This window comes from Erythrolamprus reginae, chromosome 3, assembly GCF_031021105.1.
Source record: "Erythrolamprus reginae isolate rEryReg1 chromosome 3, rEryReg1.hap1, whole genome shotgun sequence".
Lineage (NCBI taxonomy): Eukaryota > Metazoa > Chordata > Lepidosauria > Squamata > Dipsadidae > Erythrolamprus > Erythrolamprus reginae.
In genome coordinates, this window is record NC_091952.1 from 226,929,375 (window position 1) to 226,957,334 (window position 27,960).

A 27,960-nucleotide genomic window follows, 5' to 3' on the forward strand; every position below is an offset into this window, starting at 1 on the left:
TTGAAAGTGAGCAAAAAGAGCTAACCCAGGAACTTCTAACACAGTGATTTTAAAATTGAGGGCAATTTCCCCCAAGGGGGTAATTTGGACATATTTAATTTATTGTATTTCTATGCCGCCCAACTCCCAAAGGACTCTGGGCGGCTTACAATAGGCCTACAATATACAGGGGAGAGGAAATGGAACAATTACTCATTCCTTGTTTGTGACTCAGGGACACCATTTGGGACTGCTGCAGTTGCAATGCAGAATGTGTGTGGTTTTTTAAAAATCAGATAATTACATCATTTGAGACTGGGAAAGGGAATAATTCACAAAATTGTGATATTGGTGTGGTTCACAGGCATCCTCTCTACCCCCCATCTACAGCCTGCAATGTTTGTTCATGGATTTATGAATGGTTTCTTGTTTGTATACTTCCTGTTGTATTGTATGTATTTTCCCTACTAGCCCCAACAGTGATACTGAGAATACACTGAAAATAGTTTTTATCTGTGCATCCATAAGTGTTTTTCTTACAATTTTCTGGATAGTTTCCCTGAGCATGACAGTAATTGACTTTTATAAAATATAAAATATTTTATACTTATAAAATAATATATAAACAGAGAATTAAAATTTCTTTGTAACATCAATCATCTTAACTTCCAGATATGTTTAAATAGAGCAGTGAAGCAGTAAAAATGTGGCTGAGGCTTCTCAGTTGACATGGTTTGAACTGAATCTACAGTGAAACCTAAGCACTTTTATACAGTCGATTGCCTGTAAGGTGGTAAGGCCCCACCTTATATCCTAAAGACTGGTGATTTTTCACATTTTTCACAGAACAGTGGAAAAGTTGCCTCACATTTCTTAATCAATAAAAAAATGACAGATGCCTTTTTACTCTCTTTTCATTGCTACTCCATAAAATCTTATCTCCTAATATTATCTTTAATGGTACAAGTCACCCTGGTATGCATGCTATTATTTGGTTAAAAAACCTAACATAACTGCACACTCGGTAGTGAGAAATTCCCTTACCGGTGTCCCTGAAATAAAAACAAAACAAAATAATGTTTGAATACACAGCTTTAAAAAGCACAATCACCAAGGAAACGTACTTTCAAATCATGCTTTTTAAAATGATTCTTGGTTTAGAAAGATAAAAAATGCCTATGCATCAGTGATGAAATTAATATCTGATTGCTTTAGAGAAAAGGAAAATTCAAATGTGAATTGAATTTGAATTACCCCTAAGGCAGGGGTGTCAAACTCAAGGCCCCGGGGGGCCGATTCAGCCCGCAGGGTGCTTAGATCTGGCCTACAGGGCTGCCCTGGAAACAACAAAAGACTGGCCTGCGGTGCCTTTGCCAGCAAAATGGAGGTTGGGAGGGCCACGTGCAGCTCTCCTAGGCCCTGTTTTCAGCTGCGAGAACCTCCTGCAGTCGTCTTCCAGTGAGAAGTAGCTCTGTTGTTGCTGGCAGAGGGCTGTAGTAGGCTGTTGCAGCCAAAAACAGAGACCGGGAGCTCATTTTCGCTGGCAGAGCATTTGGGCTGCCACAGGCACCCCTGATATGAGTGACGTCAAACTAGCCACGCCCACCCTAGCCCCCAAGATCAAACACAATGCTGACGCAGCCCTCACTGAAATCGAATTTGACACCCCTGCTCTAAGGGATAAAGGCTGAAAAGTATATAAGGAACGTCATAAGAGGCATACTGAAATAAGTGGTAAAATGCACTACAGCAGATCCAGTGATATAAAATGATTTGACACACATAATCATGAACATTGGATGTCTATAATATATTTTAACTATTTTTCTAGATTGTTAATAACCGTTCTGATAGAATCTTAAATCTTTGAAATTCAGATTTAATATTACAAATTCAGATTTAATATTAAGAATAAATAAATTTCCAAGATCTGAAAGCTGGGTAATTCTGACAGCCAGGTGTGAAAATTGTGGTTTCAGATTGATGATACAATTTGTGAGTATGGCTTGTCACTGGGGCTAGAGATTGTATGCTGAATGTCTGTGGTTTCTACAAAGGACAGAGTCAGGGTCAAGCTGAACACACTGTTTATAAGGGAAACAAAATATTGCAAAGGAGAAATGTTTCTGTTCATTGGCTTAGGGAGGTGGCTTGTCTTTCTCTATAATACTCCATTCTACTTGGCTGGTTTTAATATCTCACCTAGTCTGTCTACATTCCATACCCACCTACTTAATATCCTCATTCCTTCTTGGGATCGGTTTGGGATTCTAACATTACATTTTCATTCCTGAAGTTGTTTTACGTTTATGCAAAATTCACTACTCCAAAGACTCTAAGGACTTTCCCCTTCATTACCGGTAGTGCATGAGTTATGACTGCAGTTGAGACCAGGATTACTGTTGCTAAGTGATGCAAGTCATAAAACGCAGCATCATGTGACTGCATCACCCAGTGATGGCAGTTCAGGCAGCTGCCTTTGTAACTCAAGATGTGTGGATTGTTAATTGGGAAGTGGATGGAGACCCAGGTAAGGAGAGAGTTCATGGGACTGTGGGGATGCTACAATGGCCAGAACTTTGAGAACTGGTCATAAGTCCTTTTATTCAATGCTAGTGTAACTTACAAATAGTTGCTTTAAGAGTGGCCATAACTCATGGACTACCTGTAGTATCTAACCACTCTAGAAAAATGCCCTGGCATTTTATTCTGCTTTATCACTATGATGTCATTTACATCTCATCATTGACACATATATGAAACAACTTTATGTTTTTCTTAATTGTAAAGTGTTAGGATTTCCCCTTAATTCTAAAGCAGCCAGCAGAAATTTCTATACTACTGATAATGCCATCAAGTAGCCCACAGACAAGGGGTGGTATGGGTAGAGTCTCTCCCCCAAGACCCTGGATACTCCTTAACCAAAAGAGCAGCATACATTTACAGTTTTCAGCAAATGTGCAGTTATGGAAGACTATTATTTCTTCTAACGGTATGGTAAAGGATCAATGTCCTGCCTGTCAATGACTATTTCAGCTTCAACCACACCAACACACAAGCACACAATAGATACAAACTTAAAGTGAACTGCTCCAAACTCAATTGCAAAAAATACAACTTCAGCAACATAGTGGGCAATGCCCGGAATACACTATTCAACTCTGGTTTCATCCCCACCCCCAAATTTCAACCTCAGACTATCTACTGTTGACTTCACCCCATTCCTAAGATATTTGTAAGGTGCATGCATAAGTGCACCAGCATGCCTACCATCCCTGTCCTAATGTGACCCTTTTATTTTTATTCATATTCATTTCAGGTATTTACACTCATATGTACTATCTAATATGTGTATGACAAAATAAATAAATAAAAATAACAAGAGCCCAAGTCAACAAGTCTGCTACATGGAGCAGATGTATGCGAAGTTGTCACATCTTTCTCTACACACATCATTATACAGTTGAAAATTACCCACACTGGTTATTTAGCTTCAGCTATATTCCTAGTGGCTGGTGATGCTGAGAGGCATCTGAGCATGTAGAAATCAAGCTTTGTCCTGAAACCTTAAACAAGTTAAAGTATAAAGTAAAGGATCCATACCATAATTAAGCATGGAATTATAGTAATAAATTATGGTGATTGTTAAGTGGGTCTCCATATGTTTGCGACGGATTTAACAACCTTTTGTATAGCGGTTGCTAAATGAACCCCTTGTATCCAAATGAGCAAATTTGTTTTGCCAGAAACTGGAAGTAAATAACAGCATCTGGCAAAAAAGGTCATAAATTGCAGTCGTGTGACCACGGCATGCTGCAAATGGCTATAAATGTGGGCTGTTTGCCAAGCACTCAAAATACGATCCTGTGGAGGAGTAGGGACTGTTGGCACTTTGAAATGGGGTTGAAAGTATCTCCAAGGAGATTTCCCATAACTTTGAATGGTCACTAAGTGCTCAGGTATAAACTGAGTACTACCTGTACTATGATTCAGCAGAAAGGTGAAGTATAATGGCAGAAGAAGAATCAGGAGTGAAGACAGTAAATAATCTGCTGGTATAGTTTTCTCCCCATCAAGGATTGGTGGACTAACTCAGCAATGGAGAAAAACAGCCATTTATCTTGGTTTGACAATGCCGGTTTCATGATGTAAATAGTAATACACATCTTCCTAATAAATGGGAAAAAATGAACATTAAAAATAATCAGAGCAAGGGAGTATTAGTACCCTGCAACTTTCCAAAATTTAAGCTGCATGGCTTTCAACTGTCATGGTTTCAAGATTCAAATTGCATGCAGAATGAGGCCTAGATCATTAGCCAGAGGATCATAATACTGAGCCACTTTCATACATTGAGTCAATGATTTGGCCCTAAAGATATTTTTATTAAATAAAAATTACAAAGTAATTTTATTTGGTAATTAAAATTAATTTGGTAATGAAACATCTGCAAAAAAACCCTAAGCTCAGGGCACACCAGGGCCCATAATTTTAGTTTTGCTACTTAGCCTGCATTATTTTTCGTTAATCAGAACAGCAACATTTAGTTTTATTACTCATTGACATGTAATATTTCTTCAAGATAATATCTGTGATCATATAATTTAGGAAATCCACACCCAAGTTGCCCAAAACCTGTTTCTCATTTTTATACTCAGAATTAACTGAATTGGAAGGGATCTTGAAGTTCTAGTCCAGGCTTGTTAAACTGATGGACCGTGGGCCATAAGCAAGCCACGCCTACCCCAGGTCTGCAAAGGCAAAAAATGTGACATGATCGAATTTGACATCCATGTTCTAGTCCAAACCCCTGCTCAAGCTGGAGATCCTATACAATTTCAGATAAATGGGTGTCCAATCTCTCCTTCACTGTTGATCAGACAAATTATTTCCACCTCTTTCCCTTTTTCACTTCCCTTTGCTTCTCTCTGTGGATAGCTCAGTCTGTGTGGAGCTGATGTAACAAAATAACACTAGCCTTAAATAAATCAAGATTGAATGACAAGGAATTCTCACTGCAAGAAACTGTAAATACCTGTTCGAGGTTTTGGAAAACTAAGACAAGTTTTCATATGCTTTTCTAGAAATTTTATGTATCTGCTGTCCTGTTCTTATAAACATGTGCATATGCTAGCACAAGCGCTTGTGTATTAATAATTTTCTTCTTGACATGGTAAATACATTTCTCATTGTCTTCCTCATAGCAAATACAGTATAGCAATTCTGGAGTTCCTTCTTACTAGGAAGATACTTACAACATGATTCTATTTATATATTCATTCAAATATTGATTATGTGCTTTGTGACAATTCTTCCTTCCTTAATCTTTGTTATCTAGCAGTTTCTTTTTACTAAAAGAAAAAAAATACTGGTGTTTCTTTCTACTACCATAAAGGTTTTCTTTTCATGTTGGTCCTTGTTATTATTCAGTATTCTCTACTTTTTCTATCTTCTGTTTCTTTACCTTCCAGTGGTGTAAGCCTCCCCGAGTCTACGGAGAGGGGCGGTATACAAATCTAATAAATAATAATAATAATAATAATATTTATTATATTTATATTGTATCATTCTTCAGGGAACCTTTATTGTTTTAGTTTCAGAATTACCCCAATAAAGGTTGCTTGGCTCAAGTGAGCTCCTTGATTTAAGACTAGAGCTGAGGTCTTCTGGTTCCAGTGTAACATTTTAAATAAAACTGAAACCTATAGGCTTGATACTATAGCTAAAATCAGAAGGACAGGTCTGTCATTGGTTTATGTATTTACAATTGAAAGGAAGATTTAAATTAGACAAAAAGCATTATGGATTTGACTTAATTAAAAATGATTTGGAAATCCTACTATGTGGCATTATGAAAGGTTTATAAAACATTATTGATGAAGTTGGAAAGTGAGTATGTAAAACATTGTATGATTCAGTGGGCAAGAAACTTTGGACGTAATGTGAACTTGAACAATGGGAGAATATGTGGACAGATAATTTACATTAAATTACAATTTAAAATAAAAAATTTATAACATGATGTATCATTGGTATTTAACACAAGATAAGTTATCACAAATGTATAAAGATACTTCAAATGAATGTTGGAAATGCAAATGTAAAGAAGGGGCTTTTTATCATTTGTGGTGGGGCATGTGATAAAATCCAAAGAAATATTAGAGTAGGATTCATATTCTAATACAGCAGATTCTTAAAGTGAATATAAAGATAAAATCAGAAACTTTAATTTTGGGTTTAACAGAAAAAGACTTGGGAAAACTTTTGGAACTTTGAGATTATATATGTTGACTGCAGCAAAATTACTTTATGCACAAAAATGGAAAGACAATTTGATCCCCACAATGAATGAATGACTGCAAAAGTTGGAGTTAGCAGATATGACAAGATTGACAGCTTACATACCGTAACTAATTTTGTTTCTACTTAGAAACCACTTCTTGACTTTGTGCTTGAGGTAGAAAAAAATGAAACTGTGACTTGGGTTTTACCGATTAGATAGATTTGTTGATATAGAAAGGCTAGTTTATACTATTATGTAAAAGTAAAAAGTATTTTACTGCACTAAATGTAGGCAGAAGTCATCACCTTTTCTTTCTTCTTTTCTACAACACACTTTCCTTATCCCTCCTCTATTTTTCCTATTGTTTTTGTATTTTATATTATAAATCAGTAAGAGACAAAGCAGAAAAAATACATACATATTTAGAAATGCATATTCTTTATCCATAAAACCATAAAGGCTATTTAATGTAGGCATGTCTACCTGTGGCTAGTAGGATGCAAGTGGCCCTAAACAGCTGGTGGTGTGGTCCCACACGATAGTAAACATGAGATTTTATACACATTAACTGTATTATATATTTCATATGCAGCTGAAGACATTTCTTCTTCACTCAGTGTGGCCCAGGCAAGCCAAAAAATTGGATATTCCAATTTAGGGCATGAAATTCAGTTCTCTGTGTTAGGATACAAATTATAATATCTTAAGGCAGATAACTATCTAGCCTCTGCTTAAATACATTTGTAATGTCCCTTGATAATAGGATTGTGAAACTACTAGGATTTTTTTTACTTTAATAAAAAGTAAAATAAAAAGTAAAGGCAGATCTTCTGCCTTTCTGGTAATTTAAGTCCATTAACTTATTTATTGCACTCTGTGACAAAGAACAGATATGGCTCTGTTGTGTGTTATACTATTGTACCCTTTTTCAGTTAGTTGTTCTTAACACTAAATATATCCAAACTCTCCTTATAAGGCTTCATTTCCATTTTCCCGATCATCCTTGCTTACCTTCTTGAACTTATTCTAAAATTTCTTAAACAAGAAACAATTGCCTAGAATTTGACATAATACTCAACTTGAGTCCGGACAATACAGTGAAATTATTGCTGACAATACGAGGTCCAATGAAAATATTGCATTTTAATATTAAAAAAAAAAATACTTTTACTGAAAAAAAAAGAAATAGCATATCTTTCAGTGGGTCTTATTTACAGGCAGGTGTATATATAATGTAGGTATGGTTGATACTGTTAGTGGACAGTAAAAGTTAACTTTTAAAAAGGCTAACATGTTTTCAAACAAGCTTATAGTTGAATTACAGTATTTAGATAAGTTTCGCGACTTGATTCTGGCTCCTCTTTTAATTCTTCATGCCAACATTTGAATGTTATTATTAGGTGCTTTATTTTTGTCACAATTTTTGAAAAGGATTATTTGATTGCTTTTTATATGTACACTATTTAAATGTCTAAAACTTAAACTTGTCAAGAATTGAGGCACTCTAGTAAGGCAACCCAACCAAAATAATCTTTCTTGCAAGATCCCTGTTTGCATACAGAGCATTCAAAGGGAAGAGCATGCTGGTTGCCATGGTGCTGAGCCCAGCATATCTTGCACACTGCAAGGTACTTTACAGGAGGAGTAGAGCTTCACTTGGATGTTCCTTGTTTTATCCCCCCCCCACAAGCTCAGAGAGGTAGAACCACATTTCACCAGATTTCGTCATATCCATCTATCTTTAAAATTGGAAATGATAAAAAAATATATTAATACACCTCAAATTGCCGATTCTCTCTCTCTCTCTCTCTCTGTATGTGTGTGAGAGAGTGAGTTTCTAACTCAGCCTTGTAACAAATTCAATACAAGTCTATATAAAGCAAGAATGGCAGTTTGCTTACATTTTCTGCAAGAGCAACTCAGGGATGTTGCAATCATAAATCTGCACTCCTGAATGCATCTGAGCTGAGCCATAGTGGACTGCTTTTACTGCTGCAATTATACTTTTCAAAGCTTTGTTGGCTGTTTAGAAAAAGGGAGAGGTTGCTTGCATCCTTTTGCTCATAAACAGATCCCTCCACCACATCAACTCTGTTTAAACCATGAAACTGGGTTGGATTTACTCCAGAGTTAATCAAAGCCAAATGAGGTCGACTTAAGCCAATATTTCTTGAAAGGGTGGTCCGAGGACCCTTGGGTTCTCTACCAGGGGTCCCAAACTTGGCAACTTTAAGACTTGTGGACTTCAACTCCCAGAATTCTCCAGACAGATATGTTGGCTGAAGAATTCTGGGAGTTGAAGCCCACAAGTCTTAAAGTTGCCAAGTTTGAAGACCTCTACAAGCCTCTCTCGGGTTTCCATGGAAAGCAAAAGCATTTTCCAGTTATTGAAACATTTGCAAAACGTTTGAAACAACTCTTATTTATTTTCATGGAAAAAAAATTAACCTCGAATGTTCCGTAGTCACTCGTATTTTTTACCCGATTCGATCAATTAATATTCTGTACGATTGCATCCATTTTAAGTTTTAATAGGTAAACATCGATAAACAAAGCGATAGAAACAAAATCTCTTTTTGAGGTCCTCCGTGATTTTTAAAAGTTGGGGATTACTCCCGACAAACAAAAAAGTTTGCTTTCCATCTCAAGCGAGACTCGCCGTGAGGTGAAAATAAGATGTTGGATAATCGTTTGTCTGAAGTAGTGTAGGGTCTCCTGCCCAAGTGGAGGGTTGGACTAGAAGACTTCTAAGGTCCCTTCCGTTGTTATTATTATAAATAAATCAAATATCGGTCCACCACTTCAAACCCAGCTTTGACATTTCGGTCACTCCTGAACTTTTTTTTCCTTTTTAACAAAACAGACCGAAGCAGAACCAAAAGAAAAAAAATATAGAGTAAAGTCGAGCATGGCTGCGAAAGAATGAAGGGCCTGACAGCTACGGAGAAAAAACTCGGGTATGCCCCCCTCTTCCCTCAGCGCCCGAAGCACGCGCTTGTTTTGCGTAATGGCGTAATCCAAGTTTGGTTTGCCCTTCCCACAACAGGTTGCGCAATTTTCCTGTTAAAAGTTTACACTTTAACCCAACGTTTCCAGGCCCCGCGAACTAAGAGCGGAAAGAAGCGCCCATCGCTCCCCACAGCTCGTCTAAGTCGCGCCAAAAAAATCCCTGCCAGGCAAATGGGGCCGTGGGGGGGAGGGGGGAACGGATTACCCACCTTCGCAGCGGTTGAAAGCGAAAACCCCGCCCCTTCGCCTTCGCCATAGGCTGGGGAGGCGCTTTTTTCCCTTCGGCGGCCAATCCGGCTCCGTCCGCCGACTCTCCCAAGATGGCGTCGGTGCCGCCTCTCAGTTTCCTCCCGGGAATGGGAGCGAGCAAGGCGGCTGCGGTCGAAGCTAAGGGCTCCTCCTCCCCGCGCTGGGGAGGAGGAGGAGGAGGCCGGTTTGGGTGTGTGCGCGCCTCGGCGAGGCGGGGCGTCGGTAGCAGATTAGTCCCAGCGGCTGAGGGAAGAAGGATAGTGGCCAGCCGCGGACCTGGGCGAAGGCGCGCTTCGGTTTTCTGAGTAAGCGGCGCGCTTGGGGCTTGCAAGGGGAGGGGGCGCGCGGTCGGGAGATCCGTCGGGAAGCGAGTCAGATAATGGAAGAGTCCTAACGGAGGGGGCGACGGCGGCGGAGCCCAGGAAAGTTTCTCTCTCCGTCTGAGGGGGATTCGCGGCCATGTTGGGGAAAGTACGGGTAGCTTTTGGTCGTGAGGGAACGAGCGCCACGGGACGGGGTCCATTTCTTTTCTCCGCCTCGCGTTCTTTCTTCCTTCCCTCCTGTTGCCCGTGTAGGAAAAGAAGCCGTCGGTTGGGGAGGAGTTCAGACATCCCCGGACCCCCTCGCCTTCGAGGCGGTTGGCGGCGCGCCTGACTTAAGCTTTGGCTCGGGACACTTAGCCTCAGGACGGCGGTGGGATGGGGGGGGGGGCTGAGGGAGACGGGCTAGCTTTGGAGCGCTCTTTCCCCCTTCGTGACAAGCACTTTTTGCCCCTCCGGAGCCTTCCCTCTTCCTCACGCGACAAGTCCCCTCAGTTTTACAGCCAGAGAGGACCGAAGCGCTTCAAGGCGCTTTTCAAAATGTCTCCATAAAGAAGGGTGGGAGCGTCTCCTCAAAGCTCCCCGTTGCACCTCTTGATTCCCAGATCGGCGGGATAAGCGACCTTCGCTTTCCTCTCGGTGAACCAGACAATACTGTTTCCACCGCTTTCTGCCCTCCTCCCGACCGAACAATATACCTTTCTGTGGATCGACGGTCCTTTCTCGGTTTTTTAAAACAATTCTGGAAAAATAAAAGTTTTAGTGAGCAACATTTTTTTTTTTGAGAGGAGAAAGCAGTCATAAAGGCCCCGTCTTTAAAAAAAAACACAAGAAAAAGCACGCCTGTGTGTTGTGTTGTGTTCCTTTTCCTCCAGTTTCGTGATGGAGCGCGATTGTTTTGTATCGGGGAAGCAGTGAACTTCCTGGCGCCTGTCAAAAGGCTTTAAGCTAGGCGTGGGTTATTATTCCTCTTCGGGGGAAAAAAAAGTTAGGTCTCTTGTGTTTAGGCTTGTATTCTTTCTGCGAGTTGGGCCTAGTCGAGATTGTCTCAAAGAAAATGCCGGTTTTGAAAAAAAGATTTACTCCCTTCTTCCTTGGATGTTTTTGGAGAAGGAGCTAGTGCCAGTTTCTGTACTTACCCTGGAATAAAAATGCTGGTTCCTTATCAGCCTTTGATTGCGTTGGATTTTCACTTCCTTGTTTATTTAGGAAACTCAGTTACTTAACTTCAAAAACATCACTTATGGTGAGGCAGACTTAATATTAGTAAAGTTATGAGGTTACATCAGCCAACCTCCACTGTTACATTATCAGAGAAACTGTTCCAGTTGGACTGTTCCAGTTCATTCAACACACTGATTTGCAATACTGTATAATTGAATGCTTATTTATACCCTATGACAATCATTAAGTGTTGAATCTCATGATTCTTGAGAAATGTATGCATATTCAACAAAGACAAATTCTTGTATGTCCAATCACATTTGGCCAATAAAGAATTATATTCTATTATTCAGTGAAGATGGGCAGCAAATAAAGTTTCTAAATAAATAAATAACTTGTTTTTCTTAACAAGATAATCCCACCTTTAAAGATAAGGTTGTCTAGAAGCAGTTTTAAAAGATGCCTAAATAGCACCTGTTGATGAACACAGTTCATTCCAAATAATTTATTGTTTTGTTTTACAATTTTCAAGATTTCTGTAGGGTTGCTTTTTGTTAACAGATTTCTATGTTAGTGGAAACAGTTGTTCATAAAAATGAACTCTTAATATTTCACTTGCTCTGATTTTAATGCTTTAAATTGATAACAGTTTTTTTGTGTATGTATAGATTATCTTCCATTCTTATTTAAGTATTTCATTTTTTAGAAAATTGCTCTCATTTCTTTTATTTGATCGAACAAGAACTGTGGTTAAAATGTATGTGAAATTGAGTAAGCCTTTCAAATGGGAAATTCTCAATTTTTTGCCTACAGTATATATTTTTTCTACTTCTGCAAATCTTGGATCTTCACCAAGCCTTTTTCATGTGGATGTTTTGGCTCCAGAAGCATTTCATCTATTCATAAAATATAGAAGAAAATGACATAACATTAACATAGGTAAATGAGCATTCTTGTTCCAGCAGTTTGCAGCATGACATTTAATTAAAGGCAAATAAAATGTTATGAATCATTGCAGCGATTTATATTTAGTTTTATTTCCTTTTAAATACTGCTGACATCTGCATTTTTTAACATGCATATGTAGATATAAATTTGAGTTTTATTAATTGCATGATTATTCTTGCAGCTTGTAGTGAAAGCTTCTGTTTTATATTCAAACTAGATAGGTAGCTTACAAATTATAAATTGTATTCTAAAATAACAAATAATGAAACTACTTTTATCTAATTATTGCAATAGCATAGACTTTGGAAAATCATATATTTCATTTCTATGACTGGAATTTTTTAATCTGAAATATAGGTGCATAGTTTGACATTGTTGTACAGGTAGTCCTCAACTAACAAAGTTCAATTAGTGATCATTCAAAATTACAGTGGCACTTAAAAAGGGACTTCTATGACTGTTTTCCCACACTTACAACCTTCACAGCATCCCTATGATCATGTGATAAAAATTGAGAAGCTTGGCAATGGGTTCATATTTATGACCATTGCTGTGTTCCAATGTCATATGATTTCCCCTTGTGATCTTGGGACCAACAAAGTCAATGGGGGAAGCCAGATTGTTAGTAACCAGGTTACTAACATGAATTGCAGTAACTCCCTTAACAATGATGGCAAGAGAGGTCGTAAAATGGGGCAGAGCTCACTTAACAAATGTCTCGCTTAACAACAGAAATTTTGGGCTCAGTTGTAAGTCAAGGACTAACTGCACTGCTGCAGATCTTTAGAAATCAATTTAATAGTCCCAAATTCACATGCAGAAAGAGAATGGTTAGACTTTTTTATCTGCCACAATATTAGTAGACTGTTGGTAGATCAGGAATGTACTTGTTGATAGCTGTTGCTGATTTCTATTGAGCAACATCTGTATTTACTGTATAATCATATGACTTTACTGTTGTGTCTTTATATTCTGAATGTTATCCACACTCAAATTCAGAGATTTAAAATTGATCAGACTTTACTGTTTCGTCCATATTAGACTACTGTGAATAAAAAAAGATCTTAAAACTCACTGTTTCAGGGTCTTCTGAGTTTGGGGGTTTTTGCCTTGGCAATTGTAGTTTCCTGATTACAGTCATGGTTAATTGAAAACTTCCTCTGCATTGCAAAGACTTAAATTTCCATGCCATAAATCAGTGACAAATCTTGTTTTGTACATTTGATTATGTATTCCTGAATTTTGATAGGACAATTTTTAGACGGGGTAAATAGAGAGTTGTAGTGCCCCCAAAGCATTTTTTTTCTGCTGCGAAGGAAGATGGATGCTTCTTTTTCTCTTTTCACTCACATGATTTACATTTTTTAAATTAATTTCTGGATAACTCCAATGTAGACTTAACATATATTCATATTATCCCTTTGTCTAATTTTTCCATTGAAATCATTTTCCAAAATTTTAATGATTTCAGCATAGTTAAAATATTAAATTTGCCTTCATTCATAAAATAATCTTTCAGGTCAGCTTCAGATTTTATTACTTTCTACAGCCTGTCAGATTCTTAATGGTACATTCTAACATAATACTGAAAGGTTTAATCTGGATATCTGTTTTTAGTTGTAAGGTAATTCTTGAACTTGTTGGTTACCATGGTTTAATTTCTAAATGCTCTTATGTGTTATTTAGGAATCCAAAAGCAAATTTAGAGATAACTAGGTCATTTAGTTATGTCTTTTATAGAAATAAGGTGTGGTCATGTAGTGGTCTCTAAATCAGTGATTTTCAACCTTTTTTGAGCCGTGGCACATTTTTTTACATTTACGAAACCCTGGGGCACATCGAGCGGGGGGGGGGGGGGAGCGGCTAAAAAAAGTTTGGACAAAAAATTATATATCTCTTCCTCCCCTTCACTCTATTTCTTTCTCCCTCCCTCTTTCTCTCCCTTCCTTCCTTTCTTTTTCTCTCTCTCCATCCCTTTCTTTCTCTTCCTTCCTTCCTCTCATTTTTGCTCTTTTTCTCTCTCCCTCCCTCCCTCCCTCTATGTCTTTCTCTCTCTCTCCTTCCCTCCCTCTTTCTCTCTCTCTCCTTCCCTCCCTCTTTCTCTCTCTCTTGCTTTCTTTCTCTCTCTTTCTCTTGTTTTCTCTCTCTCTTGCTTTCTTTCTCTCTCTCTTGTTCTCTTTCTCTCTCATTCTTTCTTTCTCTCTCTCTCATTCTTTCTTTCTTTCTTTCTCTCTCTGTTGCTTTCTTTCTCTCTGAGCTTCGCGGCACACCTGACCATGTCTCGCGGCACACTGGTTGAAAAACACTGCTCTAAATAATGGAGAGTTTCCTTGACTCAGGCTACATGATAAGGATTCTTGAGTACTGTACTTGAAAGTATTCTATTTTACCTCTGTTTTCATAGGAGAAGGGGGGTGGACTCTGACTCTGAGCTACACAGGAAAGGAATGAGAAAATCTGAGTCATATAGTGACAAGAGAAGAAAGGCTAGGCAGTATTGACAAATTGAATACCTACTTTATTGATAAATAGAACATCAACAAATCATCAGAGCTGATGGCATTCAGCCAAAGGTTATTAAGGAGTTTAAATCTGTCATTGTGGATGCACCACCTCTCTACATATCATCTGTATTTGAGCACTGAAAGGTGATTATATACCTTCAGCTTTTAAGAAGGATGTATGGGAAGATTCAGGAGGTATTAGCATCTGTGCCAAGGAAAATGATGGAAAACCCTATTAAAGATAAAATGATCAAACATTTGGAGACATAGGGCTTGCTCAAAAATACCCAAAATTGCTACAACAATAGAATGTCTTCTCTAACCAATCTAGTTGGTTTCTGAAGAAATAAATAAACATGGTTAAGAGCAAGCCAGCAGATATCATCTACAGTGGTACCTCTACTTAAGAACTTAATTTGTTCGATGACCAGGTTCTTAAGTAGAAAAGTTTGTAAGTAGAAGCAATTTTTCCCATAGGAATCAATGTAAAAGCAAATAATATGTGCAAACCCATTAGAAAAGAAATAAAAGCTCAGAATTTGGGTGGAGGAGGAGGAAGAAGAGGAGGAGGACAGTCGCTGCTGAAGGAAGAAGGTGAGGAGAGGTGAATCAAAAAAATCCAAAACTTTAAGGCTTAAAAATAGAGGACCACTGAGGTGGCGAGGAGGAGCAAGCGCCCCCCCCCCCCCAATACACCAGGCGTGAGGCTGCCTCCTATACACTGCGCCAGAGAGAGAAACCTAGGCAGGCGAGGGGGGAACCTCCTGTTCCTTTGACTGAAAGGCTGCTGCTGCTACCTGCTTCCTTTTCCTTCCCATCCTGAAGGCGCCTTTCCTTCACTGTGGTGACTCATTGGTTTGGCTGAAGCCGAGTTGATCCAGCTGAGGTGAAGAGCCCCCTTTTGCCTTTCCGCGCCCAGATGCTCTGGGAGACAACCTCGCGCTGGGTGTATGGGAGTCAGCGCAAGAGAGTCACAACAGCGAAGTGGTTTATTTCCTTTCCAAGTGCACAGAGAAAGGAAAAAGCTCTGTTCGCTTTGGACTGCCAAAGCCTCCTTAAGCACCACCAAAAGGCTCCTCTGGCAGCCCAGAAAAGCCCAAGATGGCCGAGATTAAAGGGGGAATGGCAGAAAACTGGCAGGGCCTTCATGCTGCTCTCAAACTTCCTAGGAAATTTTTCCTGGCTCGGGTTCTTAAGTGGAAAATTGTTTTTAAGAAGAGGCAAAAAAAATCTTGAACACCTGGTTCTTATCTAGAAAAGTTCTTAAGTAGAGGCATTCTTAGGTAGAGGTACCACTGTACTTAGATTTCCTTCATCAAAGACTTGTCCTGCTTAATAGCCATGGAATAAAAGAACAGGTCTTGTGAATAAACTTCTATCTAAAAAATACAATAGGAATAAGTAGGCATTTCTCAGAATGGTGAGTTATCATTCCCCTAAAGTTCTTTTCTAAGACATTACTAATGTATTTATAAATTATTTGGAATCAAGTGTGACTAGATGGAATAACCAAGTTTGCTGATGATAATAAATTGTCTATAATGATACAAACAAAAATTGATTGTAGACAACTTCAGAGGAATCTGTGTAATTAGGGAAATGGATTTCAACATGACAGTTGAAATCAGTTGAAACCTTCAATGTGCACAACTGTAAATTGATGCTAGAATTATTCATACAAACTAATGGTATCCGACCTAGTACAGTACTAATAAATGAGGAAAGAGATCTTGGACTAATGGTGAAAAGTGTTCATCTGCTGTAAAAAGACCAACAACATGTTTGGACAATAAACTGTACTGAATGTAAATATGATAATACCCTTATATGAATCAAATTGGAGGTGGAGCAGTTGCAACTGGAATATGTGCACTTCTGGTTGGATAATATGTATCGTAATTAGACTTTGGAATTTGCTGCTATGAGATATATTAGTTAGTAGCTTGGCTGGCTTTTTTTAAAAAAACTTGAATCCATTCATGAAAGCCTGGCACTTTGAATTGCAAAAGGGGTGACAATAAAATTTCAGATATAAATAAATTAGCCTTAATGGTGGTGACTGCTGTTGAAAGCTATCTGCTGTGAGAGACTAAAGGACTTCATTGTGCAACTGATTGGTCATTGTGAGAATAGACTGCTGGAGTAAAGGAACCAGGGGAATAATCTATCTGATTTAGCAGGCCACTGCTTATTATGCCACTTTGGCTGGCCTAGTATATAGGTGGTTCTAAAAACTGGATATTGTGGGTTTATCCCGATAGAGTTGTAGAAAACCTATAACAGAATACCATATGCCTTCTTCCAACTTGCTTTGTCCAATCTTTGTCTAGAGAATCCATGTATGATAGATAATTGATTGAAGCAGATGAAAACATGACTAATCAAGATTTGTCCATTTGAAAAAATAATAAAATTCAATTTAAAATAAGATTTTGATCAGTCAGTTTACTTTTTACTGCATTGAGCAACTGGATCTCTTGTTTTAATTGGTATTGTGTTTCCCCCCCCATTTATACAATTTATAGGCCGTGCAACTCCCAGTTAGAAATAATTAAAAATAAGAAGTACAAAACAAAATCTTGAATAGCTCCAGAAACACAGAAAAGACAACACAAGAAAAGAAAAGTCAAAATAGTTATTGAAGCACTTATGACTAGTATCTTGACTTTTTTTCTCCCTCCTTATGGACTTATGCACTTTACATGTGGAATATCCTTTCAGAGGCAATCATATGAATATCATATACTGGACATCACCTTAGCTTGAAACTGGTGACTGATACTATTAAAAGATTAGTTATCATTTATACTTTTATATCCTCTAACTAGAGAATTGTTTTGGATGATCTTGTAGAAAATACTGTATTGCATGTATTTCTTCCCTTTTCAGTGACTCTAAGCTTGTAGTGAGCTTCTGTAAGGAAATGAGAAATAATAGTTTCTAGACTTCTGAATGTGCCTCAGAATGCAGTTGAATGTTAAGGACATGGTTACTTACTTTGTGGCTTCCCTTTAGCAGAGTATTTTTAGTTAATATTTACTTTCATTTGCTTCGTCTGCTTTTTTGCCTATTATACCCTGTCATGGTTCTTAAGTTTTACCTTTGTGAGAAATTTTGTCATGAGATCTCATCTTAGTCCTATTAGTGTGACACTGAGCAATCTTCCCCCCATTTTTGCAGCTATCTATTTTATAACTTTAAAAAAAAAAAGGAAAATGGTGTATTGTAACTACTAAGGGACATATTTTATTTCAAAATGTCATAACGTTTTACTTGTCACAAATATGTTTGGTGACCTGCTACATTGGAATTATAGAAAAATATGATGTTATGGGAAGAGAGCTATGTCAGTCTGTGTGGCAAGAAAACAGTGGAAATCTCAGGAGTTAATAAATAGGAAAGTACTGTATCTAAAATTATTAGAGAAAATAATTGAATATTTATAACATATATACATACATACATACATGCATACATACATACATGTATATATATATGTGTGTGTGTGTGTGTATGCATGTATGTATATATATGAATAAATTAACTGCCTTGGAAATGGCCCTGAGTTGGGACGAGGGGCAAAAAAGGAGCTGTGATGTTCCTTCAACATACCAGGGTGATTCGACACAAAACACACACACACATATATACATTTTTTAAAGTTTAGTAAGATAATACTGTAATATTTTTAGACAAACCATTATCCAGGTATCTTGCATTATATAAATTCATATGATCAGATACTCTTTTTACTCCTTTTTTCTTGTGCATATTTGGCATTTAAATTAGATAGCAGTAATTAGATAATAGTGAATACTATATGCCTTCTTAAATAATTGAATTATGCACTGAACAATTGCTTACTGCTAAGAGGATGAATAATTGATTGAAAGTGCACAGATGTAATTTTAACATTTTTGGTTCTATTTGTCTTGGTAGGCCTACTCAAATTTCATGTTATTGTATTTTTTTGTTCTTTTTCTGATATGGTTTATTGGTAATCTCCTTCCATTTCCCCCCACAAATTCAATATTATAGTGGGATTATTTTGAAGGAAAGATCATACATTGCAATAGGTCATAATCTAATTTGTTTATATAAGTGTTGTCATTATTGTTTGTAAACAGAACTAAGGGCATCAGGAAACCATTGTGGTTTATTCAACCTAATTAAAATCAATCATGGTTTAATACATTGTGTGAAATTAATTTAGTGACAAACTCATCAACGTTATCAGTTAAGCAAATGTTTTCCTGGATTCTAAAACTTCCTGGAAGCAGGTGGTTGTCTTTGACTGTAGCATTCCATTAATGTAATTGTAGTTCAGTATCATTAAAACCCTATTATTACCATCATTTAAAACCTTTTTGCACTCCACCTATATGTTTATGCATGCTAAAGTGGTGCCTTTTTTCTTTGACTAGGAGAAAAAAGTGGCTGTATTCGTGAAATTCATTATGATACAGCTAACAATAGGAATTTACTATATAACTATTATTTACTATATAACTGGAGCTTTGCATTCTCTCTCCTTTTAGATAAAATCATTATTAAGGAACTGATATTTGTGTCATAACTCATTTATGTCCTTTGTTCATTCCCAGTTCCCCAAAAAGATCATTTCTGATTGATAACCTTTAATTTAAAAACTGAAAGTCCATTGAGTCAACTGGATTCAATCACAATTTATATTAGGCTGTTGTGAAATAATTATATTTTGGTATCTTTCATCTGCAATTTTTCTTTTTTTCTTTTTTTCCTATTAAATACTTAACAAAAATGAAAGCGGGTTTCTCCTCTTTATGTGCAATAAATTCTTGAAGTTTAGGTAGATAAATTCAATTCTGAAACATTGAGCAAAGTTGGATTTTGCAGATGGTTACCACTTAATTTGGATAAAGGTGTAAAACATGGTATCATTTTGCATTAATTGAAAGAGGCATTTATATTTAGAAAAGGAAGCCTAAAAGAAAGCACCAAGAGCTTTTCATTTCTAAGATGAGAAGTGGACCTGATTAGAGAATTGGTATGGACTTTTCAGATTCAGTCCAATTCAGTCCCTGCTCAGTGGAGGATGCAAGGGTAGCATTCTTAATATTATTGAATGAAGACATTAGATTAAAAGGAGATCAGTGCTGTAAAGTGTTAGTGAATAGTTTGGGTGAGATGTAAAAGTCCAGAAATAGGAGGATGTTGTATTTTATAGGAATACGTGGAAGAATAACTAAACTTGGATCTAGTTAATCAGTATCTGTCAACCTTAGCAAATGTAAGATGTGTGAATTTCAATTTCTAGAATTTTCCAGGCAGCACATTGGCTGGGATATTGTGGGGTCAAAGTCCTCATATTTTTAAGTTGTTGAAACACTCGCTATATAGTACTGGGTTGTTCAGTGAAAATCAGGGTGAACTTTTAAAATCAAAAGTTAATATCCTTTATTGGCTCTATGTTAAAACAGCAGTCTCCAACTGCTATGTGGTGCTGCAAAACGTCTATGAGCTTGTTGCACTAGTGAGTCACAATTAAATGACAGGAACTATTGCATAGCTGCGCAGCTAGAGAGCTCTATTGCTAAGACATCGCCAGAGGTGGACTGCCTCCACTTCTTCTTTTAAGTCTCAATAACCTGTGATATCACAAGACTTCCAGTTTTGCAACCTGGAACCCCATTTATGAGATGTATATCCGCACAAGTGAACATCTTGACAATATAGTATAATCTAAAAAAGGTTGGAAAGCACTGTAGACTGGACTTTACATGAATTTATAGGCATAACAGGTCTGATGCAATTATTTTCACATCTGGAGTACAGTAGTTGAAGGATACAGATCATTCACATGAAAGAAAGAGAGTAGAATAGGAAATGGAATAATATGTTAAAATATCTACATCTACACCTTCACTCCTAGGTCCTAAACTGCTAGGCTCCTGCAGCAACAAAACTCATTTCACTTCCACTTTGTGTAAAAATGAGTGAACTAAAAGGAAAAAAAGACTATAGGTCAGCCTGCTTAGCTGAAGTGAAGGGGCAGATTTAACAAAAAACTTCTAGTCCTGCTATTTTGTTTAGGTTACTGAAGAGGGACAACGAATCTATCAAGCTAATATTTCCCTTATGAAATCTGAAGCTCAGAAGCTTGAGGTGAGCCAAGAGTTCCCTCCAGTGAGGAAATAGAGTCATAACATTTAAAACCAGTAAACAGCCAACTTTGTGATAATCATTTCATTTCACTGCAACTGAGTTGGTGCTGGAGAGTTGTTTTACTTATAGGAACACAGGGGCCTGGAGTTACTTAGTAACTTGTTTAAAATTCTCATCTAGAAAATGCCTAAATAGAAGGATTAAATAGAAGCAAAATTTATTGTTAATGTATATGACCATTCACATCAGATGTGACCATTCAAAAAGGCATGAAGAAGGCAATTGATGATGTTACCAAGTCTGGGTAATGAAATGTCTGCAAGAAGACAAGCAAACTCAGAGAGCACCAAGGTTCCCTGCATGAAGAAGTTGTGGGGGGGCTTTAATTATTTTGACTTATCTTGGAGACAAATTCTGCCAAATATTATCTCTTCAGAAAGTTTCTGACTTCCTTTTGCTACTTTTCTTCAGAGGATGGAGAAAGGCACAAGAGTATCAGCATATGAGATCCAACTCAATGTGGAAGACTCAATAAAGTGGGAATAATGAAATTTTGGGAGCAAATTGTAACACTGGAATTCTTGATTTTGTGAAGGATTGAATCTGAATGTAGAGATTATATATCTCTATATTTAAACAGTCTAAGATTGAGACTTTTCTGATGTCTATACTGTATATCAGAAAAGTTTCAATCTCAGACTGTTTAAGTTAATAATTAATTATTAGTATTAAATTTCAAGAGGCTGCTGTAGTGTATCGATTTTGCAGATACTATACTTCCATCTCCCAGGTCAGATATTGTTTCTGTCAAGCATTTATTCACTTGAGCCCCTTGTGTTCATTTTACTTTATTAATTTATTATTTCTAAAAAAGAATATGTTTCCCTTCCTTTAATAGCTCCAAGCATCTTTGAGTAACAGTCGAACTATATTTTAGATTACATAATAGTTGCAAATGTTTACTGAATGATAACATATACTATCTGCATTCTAGTATAAAAATAAGCCTGGGGTAAACGACACGCAAAAGTACAAACCGGAAAAGAGATTTCTGTAGCTTCTATTTTTATTTTATTAGAATATCATATCCTGAAACAATTGTAAATGCATATAAAATACTGATTGTAATTATCAGTGGCTAGAAATTCTTTTGCTGATCTATAAGCATATTGATGTAGAGCCAGTTTGAGATACTGTAATGGTTTAGGCTAGAAGGCTTCACACTGGAAACCAAAAAAATTGTGAATTATAGTACTGCCTTAAACACCTATCCAGCTGGGTGATCTTGGGCCAGTCACTACAATTCCCAGGAGTAAAAAATTACTCAAAGGCGCAACATTTAAGAATGTATGTATATGATATACCACACTTTCTAGTTTCTGTGCTTTAAGAAATACATTAGTCCATGTTGCTATTGCATATACTGTATATACAATTTGCTTTTATAGTGGTGCACAAATTGAGCTTGGTTTGGGGAAAGCTGAATAATTTTCCCACACACACAACCTGTTAAAAATTATAGGGAACATTGGTGCATGGTTAAAAGAAATAAGAGAAAAGGAGGAGCAAGAAAATTTTGGGAGTGGACAGCCACATAAAGGGAAGGAGAGAGGAGAGGAGAGAGGAATACTAGCTAATTCTAGTTGCCTCTCAAGACTTGACTGAAAATTTTCTCAAGTAAAATTTGGAACTTCTAATGTGGCAAAGGTTTTGAATCTGATAGCTCACAATCTCTCTTGTTTGTTTCATACATGATTGAAATAATGAACAATGAATTTGAAAATTCAAATCAGTTTTCAAGTAGCAATGTCCCCTACCAAATTCAGAAAGGTTCTCCTGCATAAATATTTATGGTCTATCAAGCAGTGTTCCCTCTAATTTTTTTGGGGGGGTGGGCGGAAAAGTATAGTGTCTGAGTGGCAGTCCCTTCGGGACTGGGCGGCACAGAAATAATAAACAAACAAACAAACAAACATAAATAAAAAACCCACCCTGTTTTGCCTCAGAGAATTTCAAAATAAAATACTGTATTGTGTGTCTATAACAGTGAGCTCATAATAGGGCAACTCTATCAATATCAAAATGCCACTTAAATAGTTGAGCTAGTTTCAAACTAGATTTTGATTTTCTTGCTCTCTTCCTTACTCCCATTCTTTTTCTTTCTCTTTTCCTTCCTCTCTTTTTTCTATCTGTTTCTCTCTCTTCCTCTCTCTCTCCTTCCCTCTCACTCTTTCCCTCTCGGCTTCTGGGGAGGTTTGGAAAACTGAGTTGATGATGTAAGTGAGCGATTGCTCACTGCTCAGCTTAGAAGGAACTATGCTATCAAGCCTACTGATAGACCAGACTCAGAAAACAACTCCACAGGAAGACTACAACCGTTTCTATTGAGATTGGCTATAATAAGATCTTGCAAGACTGATAGTGCTGTACCTCTTTCTTCTTTATAGTTCAGTATATTAGGGAGGCAAGCAACTGAAATGCTTCTGATTGTTACCTTGTTTTGAATTTTAAAAATGCTTCATCTCCTTTTTTTTTTTTTTGCACAATGCCCTTAAGATAATCTTTTAACTCTGTGCATACTCCTGGAGTGGACGGTTATCTCCCATTCTTGGTGTATTTTGGTTTTTAGTTGATGCTCTAGAAATTCCCTCTTATTTTTCAAAGCATCTTGTATGTATTTAAATAAGGGTGGGGAGGCATTGTACGACAGCTAAATATGTTATGCTTAATATATAACTTTTGATTGAAAAGCTGCAGTGCCTTAATAGTATTTATTCTTCTGTGTTGTAGGAACGTGGTAAAAGATGGTGGATCGCTTGGCAAACAGTGAAGCAAATACTAGGCGAATAAGCGTAGTGGAAAACTGTTTTGGAGCTGCGGGTCAGCCTCTGACCATTCCTGGCCGTGTCCTCATTGGTGAAGGAGTATTAACAAAACTGTGTAGGAAGAAACCAAAAGCAAGGCAGTTTTTTTTATTCAATGATATCCTAGTATATGGTAACATTGTTATTCAGAAGAAGAAATATAACAAGCAACATATCATTCCTCTCGAAAACGTCACTATTGAGTCTATCCAGGATGAGGGGGATTTGCGGAATGGCTGGCTAATCAAAACTCCAACTAAATCTTTTGCAGTATATGCTGCTACTGCCACAGAAAAATCTGAATGGATGAACCACATCAATAAATGTGTTTCTGATTTGCTGTCCAAAAGTGGGAAGACGCCCAGTAATGAGCATGCAGCTGTCTGGGTACCTGACTCAGAAGCCACTATTTGCATGCGCTGCCAGAAAGCAAAATTTACCCCTGTGAATCGTCGACACCACTGTCGGAAATGTGGATTTGTTGTATGTGGACCCTGTTCTGAAAAGAGGTTCCTTATTCCCAGTCAGTCTTCCAAGCCTGTGCGAATCTGTGACTTTTGTTATGAATTCCTTTCCATGGGAGAGATGTCAACATGCCAGTCCACAAGATCAGACTCTTTCAGCCCGTCACCAAAGACTCCTTATGACTTATCAGATGATGACGATGACGATGATGACAGCAGTGACTAAATAATGGAAGAAAATGTTTTTATATTCGAGTTGGTGTTTGAACCTGAGTTGTTGTATGAGAAACCTCTAGTTTCAAGTTCTCCTGAGAAATCTACCCTAGCCATTAAATTTGAAAAACCTTTGAATCGTATGTGCCTCAATATTTAAACCTCCAAAATATGTCTTTACTCTTTCTGCAGGGATTGACTATTGCAAATACTTTCCAGCTTGATTATATATATTATATATTTTCTTTCTACAAATGAATTAATCAGCAATTCCCCTATTCTGAACAGAAAAATTAGAAAATGTAGCACAATTTTTTCTTTGCAGCTTGTACTAATGAGTATTCCATAGTATGAATTTTTTAAATATTAGGATGGGGAATTAAACCTGCATAAAACCAGTAACTTGTTTAGCAGATTGAAAAGGACATCTAACGAAACTTGGAAACTGGTAGTTTACTTTTATTCTATATATTATAAATTCTGAAATGTTAGTAACTTTAAAAACAATGCAGAACGTTACACACCAGCAGTGCCTTGTACTGACTGCACTGTTGCAGGAAAAAAAACAACCTCGCACCCTCTGGCATTCGATCATGTAAGAAAAAGTTGGTGCTATTAAAATTAATTGCTCTTGTATAATGGGATTTTACTAATAAGGGTTGTGACTTCACCCCTAGAACTGAGGGCTGTCCAGCATCTACTTGCACAAAGTAATTTTCATTGATGCAAGGCGAAGACCGGTTCCGCACTATTGCGCAATTATTATTGTGAGTTGATTACAGATATGATGCTCCCACAAAATGAATAAAACAAATGGGGGCTTTTAAGAAATTAATCTTTCAGATGGATTTGATATCTAAACTACTTTCAAACTTGTATATTGTTAAATGTTTATAATGATCAGGTATGATTAATGGAAAATTTTTGTCTCAGATCATGTTCTTTGCTGTAATGTTTTGATTTTATATTTAAATTCTTAGATCATTCACTAACCTTTTTAAACTGCAGGGTGGATTTAAAAATAAACTGTGTTCTAAAAGCACAAATTGGGAGAATTGGCTAGCTATTCATTTGAAAACATTTGTACACAGCTGACCTCAAGATGTAAATGAATTGCAGGTGTTTTATTTTAAATGTCTAAAACCAAGACCTGACAAATAGTAGAAAAGGTGTTTCCAGTAAAATTTTTACTTTATACAATATTCTTTCCATAATGGTGTCAATTTTAGAGAAATGTCAATTTAGTTACAAAATTTTGTAAAATCCCACAACATATCTCTATTTTTATATAATAGTATGTTTAATTATTTTACACAGAAGTCTCTTGACAGAATTGTGTGGGAATTCAATAGCACCCGAGAATTTATAAATAACATGCTGAATATTATTCGTGCAAAAATTATATTGTGCTTAATAAGTCACAGTTTCTGCACTGTTTTCTCTTCTGCAAGTTTGACTATTTATAAATAAACCATTAGATCTGCATCTATGAACTTGTCTACCTTTCTATTATCTGGTTGGATGAAGAGTATAATATCCAAATTAGGGTAAAAAATTCATATGAGGAATCTAACTATAAAGTGACAAAGAGTGGGCTCAATTGACTTGCTTAGAACCCGTGGAACATGAGAATTCAATAGGCTAGATTCCCAGTTGATACTCAAATGCCTAAATAAATACCTACATCGGGACGGGATGCTGGGAATTCAGACTCATCCACATAATTTTTGAAACTCTCAGGTCTCTCCCAGCTTTTGCTCCTTGAATCCTAAAATTCAACATTTGAGGACACAATTTCAAAGCTTCATTTAATTATAGTAAAGGTAGTTTTAACAGAATGATTATTTCTAGCATACTATAATATACACAACCGCTTCCTTCTGACAATAATTAACTTCAGGGAGGCTTGTCTTTATGCCTTTATAAGATTGAAGGCTTCCTCTTTATGTTAACCAAAATTTAGTGTATTGTCTGAACCCCATATTGTGGTTAATCGTATAGCCAAATTACATAAATTACAGAGTGAAATTGGACAGAGTTTAGATAACTTGACAAATACAAATTAATTGTAAAATTGTTGAGACTAAGATTAGGAGAGACTATCTAGGACTCACTGAGGCTTATTCCTATGGTAGACCATATATTTTTGTCTGATGAAGGTCTTGTGTTTTGCAATAAACACTAAAGACGATTGCCCTTCTATGCATTAATATTTTCATAATTGCCACTGATGCTTGGAAATGGATCGTTTGAAGGATGTCCTCCAATGTGTGCTTCTTTACAAAGAAGCTAATGAAAACTTTTTGAATTATTTTTGTCTACTGATTAGCAAAATCTCCCCTTTTCCATAACCCAGATATGAACTAGATTATGTGGATATAATTAAACTTTTTTAATGCTTATTTTACAATCTTTCTGTATTCAGTATTGAATGTAATTTTTATATTTGCCCAGTTATCTTTATATGCTGCACATGTGCTTCAGCACTTTCATTTATTTGGCCACAAGCTCCTCTTCTATCAGCCCTCAATTCGTCATTGCATAAAAATAAAATTAGCATATGCTACAATTGATCCCTAATGCTGTAACTAATTGAAAATGTAAAACAAGTAATCATAAGATTATGAGTATGAAAGAAAGGTTACCGATTTTAGGATTTTTCTCAATTTTATTTTGGAGAGTAAGATATCTTTTGTGTTAAGTCAACTTTGTGAAAAGCTCAATAAATGATTTTGTAATTTTGTCAGACTGCTGTTTTCATTGTGTAAATCTGAGGGAAACTTATCAATAAGCAAGGCCTTTTAGCTTGCTCCTAGTGTGTAAAAAGAGATGTTAAAAAGTGCAATGAGAAAAAGATATAGTTAAACATTACTTACAGATTTGAGAAATAAATTCTAATAGGAAGACTTAAGAACATTTTAGAATGCTTCCACGGGATCACACTTATTGTGGAAAGAAATGTTATTTCTTAAAATTAAGGGTGCCAACCAGTCAACTTGTTTATTTTTAAATGATTTGTTCAAATACACAGAGAAACTGTCTATAATAAAGGACTCTGAATGTATAATTTGCAACTTTATGAAGTAGGTTGATATGAACAGAAGAAATAGTCATTATAGATGTTTTCTTAACTGCTATTTAGTTGAATTTCTGTAATAATAATAATAATAATAATAATAATAATAATTATTATTATTATTTATTAGATTTGTATGCTGCCCCTCTCCGAAGACTCGGGGCGGCTTACAACAACGATAAAAACAATATTATGCTATACCTTGCACCAAGACCCTTTGTCCAACAACACATCTTATGTGTCTAAGATCCCATGTGCAAGATTTCATTTCTGGTTCAAGGCTCTCTGGAATAATGCTGTTGCTTGGATGCCCTGGCTTTGAGTCCCATTTTTGTTTTATTTATGTTTGGCAGTATTTGAGCAGTATAAATATGAAAATATTTAACTGAAATAGAGGGTAAAGATGTACAAAAGAAGCTACACATTTTGGAGGTTGAAATCAGAGCTGTCCAGACAAAGATCTCAGGTTGTTTCTGGCTTGCTGAAGAAGTGTTTGTTTTTTTCCCTTGTGGTTTTGAATACTGTAATTTTTGGAACATGTGCCACATTCTGGAATGCCACAGGGTTTTTGGAAAAAGTTCTCATTTCTCCATATCAGTGTTTTAACACAATTTGCAAACTAATCTTACATTGGCAGATTGCACACACATACACACACCCTTCATTCCTTGCTGAAACAGGAATGAAGCCACAAGACTGGAGAGGTTGTTTTCCAGATTGAATCACATCACATCTCTTGGGAG

At 36.7% G+C, this 27,960-nt stretch overlaps 1 protein-coding gene and 1 long non-coding RNA gene across 5 annotated transcripts; one reads left to right on the plus strand and one right to left on the minus strand.

The window, feature by feature from the left end:
- Positions 1 to 3,411: 3,411 nt before the first annotated feature.
- Positions 3,412 to 9,618, minus strand: LOC139165104 (uncharacterized). Its single transcript, XR_011558742.1, has 3 exons — positions 9,481 to 9,618; positions 8,164 to 8,284; positions 3,412 to 4,149 (listed from the first exon to the last, which is right to left on the minus strand). It is a non-coding gene; the product is annotated as an uncharacterized lncRNA (long non-coding RNA).
- On the plus strand, positions 9,578 to 26,883 carry PLEKHF2 (pleckstrin homology and FYVE domain containing 2). Of its 4 annotated transcripts, XM_070748051.1 has the most exons (3): positions 9,598 to 9,825; positions 11,818 to 11,943; positions 23,391 to 26,883. In XM_070748051.1, exon 3 carries the CDS (start codon positions 23,405 to 23,407, stop codon positions 24,152 to 24,154), a length of 750 nt encoding a protein of 249 aa, XP_070604152.1. In that variant the 5' UTR covers positions 9,598 to 9,825; positions 11,818 to 11,943; positions 23,391 to 23,404; the 3' UTR covers positions 24,155 to 26,883. The 4 variants fall into 4 exon arrangements, with proteins under 4 accessions (XP_070604151.1, XP_070604152.1, XP_070604155.1 ...); XM_070748050.1 differs by lacking the exon at positions 11,818 to 11,943 and having other exon boundaries at positions 9,578 to 9,825; XM_070748054.1 differs by lacking the exons at positions 9,598 to 9,825; positions 11,818 to 11,943 and adding an exon at positions 9,896 to 9,991.
- The last annotated feature ends 1,077 nt before the right edge of the window (positions 26,884 to 27,960 follow it).